General features: G+C 47.2%; 1 protein-coding gene across 2 annotated transcripts in view; it reads right to left on the bottom strand.

The window, feature by feature from the left end:
• Positions 1–5,428: 5,428 nt before the first annotated feature.
• Positions 5,429–7,371, bottom strand: part of egfl6 (EGF-like-domain, multiple 6) — a 111,552-nt gene continuing 109,609 nt past the window's right edge. For both annotated transcript variants that reach the window (XM_086006267.1, XM_086006265.1), the window contains one exon: positions 5,429–6,832. In XM_086006267.1, coding sequence (XP_085862393.1) covers positions 6,722–6,832 — 111 coding nt within the window. In that variant the 3' untranslated portion in view covers positions 5,429–6,721. The remainder of the gene's footprint in view (positions 6,833–7,371) is intronic.

Genomic DNA, 7,371 nt, shown 5'->3' with positions numbered 1-7,371 from the left:
TGGGAAAGCCTGCAGGCTCTCTCCCTGGGGCGGCGATCTGCCATGAGGATTTGTAAATAAGTGCTCCTTCTCCTTGTCCTTCTTATGGTTGTTGAGGCACCCGCACAGCCAACAATGCTGAGAATGAGGTGCTGCAGCATCAATGAACCTCCCCTTTAAGGAGTGAAAAAAGGCTGTGGCAATCATGAGTTGCGATTAGACTGCACTCGATATTGGTCCAGCCTTTAAGTGTAACGCCAATGAGCTTGGGTTTTTAGACTTGATTTAAGACTCCAATCATTTTATTGAGCAGTGAGGATGAATTTTGTGTGCAGGCTAGAGCATTTTCGCTTGCCGTTAGTTCACCATCTTTTGTCTTAACACTACCCATTGCTTGACTATAATGAATTTCTAGCCCTGTGAGTTTTATGTTATTTAGGCAAGGTTCAGCTGCTGTTGAGAATCTAGGTCTTGATGAGGCAATTAGAGGTGTGGATGGATCAGCTACGAGGGAAATATTTTTATTTGTCTTCTCATGTATCATATTGAAAGCATTTTTCAGTAACTTGCTGCCTCTTTTCTCTGGCTGCAGGCAAATGGCTCTTCGGTTCATGGGAACAGGTGTAGGCCATTCAGCCCCTCGAGCCTGTTCCACCATTCAATTAGATCACATCCTCTCCCTCCTGTGCAACCTCTTCACGATGTGGGAATGGAAAGACCACCACCTTCTTCCTTATCTTCATCCTCTATTGTATCAATAGTAAGCTTTAATGCATAATGACGTTATGCAGGATGCAGCAATCTACAATAATTCTGGACACTCTTGCTGAGCTACACTGCAAGGCTTCACCAGATTTGCCTGGGCACTTCAACTGAGATTTTGGAATGCCAATGGTCTACTTGAACAGTTCTTATAGTGAGGCCCATGGAACTACATCTGTTGTTCCCCTCTGTCTGCGATGCCCTACTGCAGTTATTAGCCATGATGGCAGGGGTATTCTCGATCACCAATTAACCATCCTGTTACCTGATTTTGACTCAACAGGACTGCAATAATAGCCTGGTACATTAAAAAAAATGCCATGACATGTTCCTGGGTAGTGAGTTTTAACGGTTAGGATGAAGTGATTTACATCAACACTAGCTGGATGTTAGTGGAATGAACTATTAATGAAATTGAGGGGGTTGCTTTAGGGGCTTTCAAGGCCTCACGTGTGCTGCCACCTGTGACAACCCTGCTAAACTATAGAAATTCACTGCTCATTCTTTGTTTTGTGGATTCACTTGAAAAACGAATAAACTGAGTGGCCCATCTGTATCTTCTTCTTCTTCTCAGGCAGTCCCTCGGAACCGAGGATGACTTGCTTTCACATTAAAAATGAGTTCGCAGGTGACTGATGCGGGACCTACAGTCTCTGTCACAGGTGGGGCAGATGGTGGTTGAAGGGGCGGGTGGGTGGGGTGCTTGGGTTGACGTGCGCTCCTTGCGCTGCCTGCGCTTGGCTTCCGCTTGCTCCCGGCGAAGAGACTCGAGGTGTTCGGCGCCTTCCCGGATGCTTCTCCTCCACTTTGTGTGGTCTTGGGCCTATGATTCCCAGGTGTCGGTGGGGATGTTACACTTTTTCTGTATAGAGCATCAGTGACCTTTATACAATGGTGAGCTGCTGTGTGACGAATATGACAAAGGGCATCTGAGGCTCCCTGGGAAGATCCGGTGGCAAAATAATTTAAGGAAGCGATCACTTTCACTGCCACAGGCAATGCTGTTCTCATTGAGGTGGGCTGTAGGTCGGCAACCAGCAGCAGGAATAGCTTCCCAATAGCGTCCATGGGGACGTGCAGCCTTCTGAGGCATTGAGTGGGTCGAGAAATCTTAAATTGGACTTTCGAGGTCATTAAACTTGGGGGGGAGGGGTGTTATTGATGTGCTGGGAATAATGGCTTCTATGATGTCCCACTCTAAGGCCTGGAAATTCAATTAAACCCGAAAACGGGCGGTGCCACCGTGGGCCAAGGTTAACGACCGCTCGCAACAAGAGTGCAGGCCGTGTTTTGGTGCCGCCTGCTGATTTAAATGAGTGGCGCGCAGAAGCCATACTTAAGAAAGGACATACTTGCTCTCGAGTCAGTACAAAGAAGGTTCACTCGGTTAATCCCGGGGATGAGGGGATAGACATATGAGGAGAGGTTGAGTACATTGGGACTCTACTCATTGGAGTTCAGAAGAATGAGAGGCGATCTTATTGAAACATATAAGATTGTGAAGGGGTTGGATCGGGTGGATGCGGGGAAGATGTTCCCGATGATGGGTGAAACTAGAACTAGGGGGCATAGTCTTAGAATAAGGGGCTGCTCTTTCAAAACTGAGATGAGGAGGAACTACTTCACTCAGAGGGTGGTAGGTCCATGGAATATGCTGCCCCAAAAAGCTGTAGAAGCTACATCATTACATAAATTTAAAACAGAAATAGACAGTTTCCTAGAAGTAAAGGGAATTAAGGGTTACGGGGAGCGGGCAGGAATTTGGACATGAGTCTAGGTTCGGATCGGTCATGGCCCTGTGGGTAGCGGAGCGGGCCCAGGGGCCGTGTAGCCTGATCCTGCTCCTATTTCGTGTGTCTAATTCTGTTAGATGCAGGGGATGGTTCTGTGATAGTGGATTGGCAGTTAGGATCAGATCAGCCATGATCTTATTGAATGGCGGAGCAGGCTCGAGGGGCCGATTGGCCTACTCCTGCTCCTATTTCTTATGTTCTTATTTCTTATGTTCTTAAGCTCCCATGCAATGTGTTCTATCTGGCGTTAACGTCAGCAGGAGGCCGAAGGTTGAGTCTGAAGGATCGGTGCGATGTTCTCGGGCAGTCACCTATTAACAGTGAAAGACTGTGGTCTGGATGTCGTTAAACCATTGCCTGAGAAATCAATTGAAATACATTTTTTTAAAAGGGAAAGATGTACCTCTTGTCAGGAGTTTACTGGTGTAAATCGTGCAGAGGAGAGTTCAGTTAAATTTTTAACAACAAAAGACTTTTGAAGAAGTCTTGGTGAGAATATGGTGGTAAATTTTCCTTAATTCTTGGCCTTTTAAAAACAGACTTCAAAACTTTGTATTTTATTTTTCAGTTCCTAAACTAGAAAACCTAATTTATAAAATTTAAGGAAATGCTGCAGCTTTGATTTTTTTCCCTGAGATTCTTACAACTGTAGTGCAGTACAGTTTATTTTAAAATATTTACCACCTGTTATGTTTGACTGATCAGGGGGAAGATTTGATGCATCTCATTGGAAGCAGTTTTCACTCCGATTACAAAGTCTGAGCTCCCCACAGTTACCAGTTATCTCAGCAGCTGTTTCCTGTATGGTATATAGCTCACCGCCGCTTTCCCCCTGCTCAACGCGCTGTCAATGGCTGCATGCACGGGCGTGCGTTGGAGAGAGCAGGAAGAGGAGCGGCGACGTCCAAAATCGCTGAGCGTGCGTCAATTTGGCGTTGCTCGCTGCTTGACGTCACACTCCTGGTACTCAAAATACTTGCGGCGAGCGCAGGCAATGGCGGCGCTGCCGACCTGCCCAATATGGCGGCCGCCGCGTTCCGCACCCGAAGTGAGCAGAAGCAAGGCGGCTGCCTTTTTTTCAACGAAACCGGCCTTAATTTCCAGGCGCTAAAGGTTCGAATTTCTAGGCCTATGTTTTTCCAATTTAGCCATATCCTCAACATCCTCTTCATGACACGGGAAGAGAGAGATTTCTTTTGGGAAAATTTATCTGGTGCTCACTATTCAATGGCAGGAGAATTCCTCAGTGAATGAGGTAATACGTTCTCCAACAATGGCCTCCTCAGTGCTGTACCCACCTCTGGGCTGTTGCTCATACTGCGACTTACATATGGCATGGCAGGCTCAGGGGGGAACTGCCGGTTTTTGGGGCAGGATTACGGCAGTAACATCTTTTCTCTAATACCTCACCAACCCCTGTGGGCTCTGGACACAACATTCACTCTTCTGGCTTCCTCCTCCCATCGGTCCCATAAGGGTCGTCCATCACTCCATCTAGCAGGACTTCCAGACCCTGGTCAGTAAACTTTTACTTTCCTAAGTTAGCAGTCCTCCATTTTTCATAAATATTTAGCAAAATTTCAGCTACACAGCTGAATGGTCTGGTATGTGGGTGTAAAATACACAACTGTGGGGAACAATAAAATGGGGGTTTTAACCAACGTTGCTCAGAATGGAATGTCTGCCCAACCAAAATACTGATCCACTGAGTTGCCGTAAGCGATCGGTTAGCCATCTTCACTTTGAGTTTGTATAAACTAAACTCGTGACATTCCAAAGAAGCGTCCATAGAAAATGGGTGCAGATTTTCCAAAGATTGAAGAATTCCTTCCAACCATTTTCTTTTCTCTTGGGGGGGGGGGAGGGTGGAGGGGGCAGGGGGGTGGAGTTGGTGGTGGGGGTGGAGGTGTGGGTGGAGAGACACGGAGGGAGGCGGTGGAGTGTGGGTGGAGAGACACGGAGGGAGGCGGGGAGTGTGGGTGGAGAGACACAGAGGGAGGCGGGGAGTGTGGGTGGAGAGACACGGAGGGAGGCGGTGGAGTGTGGGTGGAGAGACACGGAGGGAGGTGGGGAGTGTGGGTGGAGAGACACGGAGGGAGGCGGTGGAGTGTGGGTGGAGAGACACGGAGGGAGGCGGGGAGTGTGGGTGGAGAGACACGGAGGGAGGCGGTGGAGTGTGGGTGGAGAGACACGGAGGGAGGCGGGGAGTGTGGGTGGAGAGACACGGAGGGAGGCGGTGGAGTGTGGGTGGAGAGACACGGAGGGAGGCGGGGAGTGTGGGTGGAGAGACACGGAGGGAGGCGGTGGAGTGTGGGTGGAGAGACACGGAGGGAGGCGGGGAGTGTGGGTGGAGAGACACGGAGGGAGGCGGTGGAGTGTGGGTGGAGAGACACGGAGGGAGGCGGTGGAGTGTGGGTGGAGAGACACGGAGGGAGGCGGTGGAGTGTGGGTGGAGAGACACGGAGGGAGGCGGGGAGTGTGGGTGGAGAGACATGGAAGGAGGCGGGGAGGAAATGTTTAGTCATGATGCTCCGGCCATCACGGTGTGGAGCAGGCTTGATGGACCAGCTGGTCCTTTTCTGCCCATCGATTTTGTATGTTCGTATTACTAGATATCCTTCTTCCACTGTGAGCAAAGGACGGACCTAGACTGAGGACCTCTCTACAATTGTGGATTCAGCTGGAGTGAGCTGTGTACTATCGGCTTTCTCATTCATCCTCCCAGGAGATAGATCACTCTTAGACTTAACAGCTTGACTAAGAACAGCTGGAACCCAGCCAACTCAAGTGAGTGTGAGAGGCAGGGCTGCCACTCACCCTCCTGTAACCTCAGCAACTTGAGGCATTGCTCTGTGATAATGGCATTTAAAAAAATCTCAGACGTCAGGTTCAGAAAAAGGCGTTTTTCTATAAAGAGAAAATTTTATTGCAAAATGTTGTACAAATACACAAGAAATAATACAAAATATCGGTATCAAAATTCAACACTGGTACAGAACACTGGAGTTATAGAGGTACAGATAGTGATTTAGCCATCATATTAAAGCGGTCTATTCACACTGATTTTCTGAAGAACTTTGATTTTCCCACCATTAAACACATTGGCCCTTGACGTTTCTCTGACTATCCGGGCCGCCATGTGCCAGTCTTGGGACCCTACTGGCTGCTGTTGGAGAACAGTAGATGGAAGGCCCAAAGGCCCAAAGATCTTGTGGGTACCTGCAATAAAAGCTGAATCCTATCTTTTGGGCCCTCCTCGCTTTGCTGCCAGTCTGCCTCAGTTTGTCTGATCCGAGGGGTCTCGGATGCAAAGGGCATCGCCAGCTTCTTGGGGCATCACTGAAAATGGGCATCCCTTGGTCATTAGAAAAGGAGGTTCAGGCACGAGGACCTGAAATGCCCCCTCTAGGTGGATATGCTGGGCCTGCACCTATTGCAGATGTTGGCCAAGATCCTCCTTCTTATGGAGGCCCCGGAAATCCTGGGACAACATCAGTAGGGGGGGGGGGGCGCAGATCTGACATAAGGGTCTTTCCCCCTTTTTCCTCTCTGTAGTGTCCAGAAAATTAACTTTTCCCAGGTGTTATAGAGAAGAATCTAGGAGCCACTGTTTAATTAAAAACCAAGGGAAATGTCTTAAAACCCTGAAGGTAATGGCTGTGTCAAGTTTAAAAATTACATTATTATTATTTTTCAAATATCATAGAGTACTTTTTTTTAATAGATTTACATTTACAAAAGCCTTGTGTTTAATCACATTGCTTGGTTAGCATATAGTATAGCATTGGACAAAATATTGTTGTCAATGACCCATGACAGTAAAAACCAATTAGAAAACGGAATCTCCAATGGGCCAAGTAAAAGAACTGGCAGGTGAGTAGTTAGTTTTAAGATCATTGGGAGAGTGCACACCTGATATACACAGCACCTTGGCTAGACTGATACAACAACATTACAATTGTACAGTTAGGAAACATACAATAAGATGCTCGTAATAGTTAATACCACAACCTTGAGTGTAAAAATCCTGCAATGCCAAAGAAATGCAGGCACCAGAATATGAGTATTTCACTGCAAAAATGTCATATTTTATCCGCTGGAGAGCAGTCTGGTCTGAAGTGGGTTGCAGTGCTCTCACATGTTTGCAGGCCCAAGAATTCAGGAGTTTTAAATTTAATGTATGTCTCTCAGTTGTCATTCTTTGAGGTCTCTTCTTGGCAAGGTCCAGAGGTCAGAATAACATTGTCCAATCCAATTTCGCCAATTCTGCCCTTTCCTCTCTCTGCTTCAAATACAATCTACAAGATCATTTAAAAAAAAGCACAAAATTCAAATGCATAAGTCATAAGTGATAACAACAAATATTTTCCCCTTGATGCTGTGTGTTTGATCTCTTCCCTTTTAGAAACATAGAAACATAGAAGATAGGAGCAGGAGTAGGCCATTCGGCCCTTCGAGCCTGCTCCGCCATTCAATGAGATCATGGCTGATCATCCAAATTCAGTACCCTGTCCCTACCTTCTCCCCATATCCCTTGATCCCTTTAGCCTTAAGAAATATATCCAACTCTTTCTTGAATATATTTAATGAACTGGCCTCCACTGCCCTCTGTGGCAGAGAATTCCACAGGTTCACCACTCTCTGGGTGAAGAAATTCCTCTTCATCTCTGTCCTAAATGGCTTACCCCTTATCCTTAGACTGTGACCCCTGGTTCTGGACTCCCCAACCATCAGAAACATCCTTCCTGCATCTAGTCTGTCCAGGCCTGACAGAATTTTATAGGTTTCGATGAGATCCCCTCTCAATCTTCTAAACTCCAGTGAGTATAAGCCCAAT

Source organism: Somniosus microcephalus, chromosome 14 (genome assembly GCF_052327205.1).
Source record: "Somniosus microcephalus isolate GS21.2 chromosome 14, FLI_Smic_1.0, whole genome shotgun sequence".
NCBI lineage: Eukaryota > Metazoa > Chordata > Chondrichthyes > Squaliformes > Somniosidae > Somniosus > Somniosus microcephalus.
This window is presented reverse-complemented; position numbering and strand designations above follow the sequence as displayed.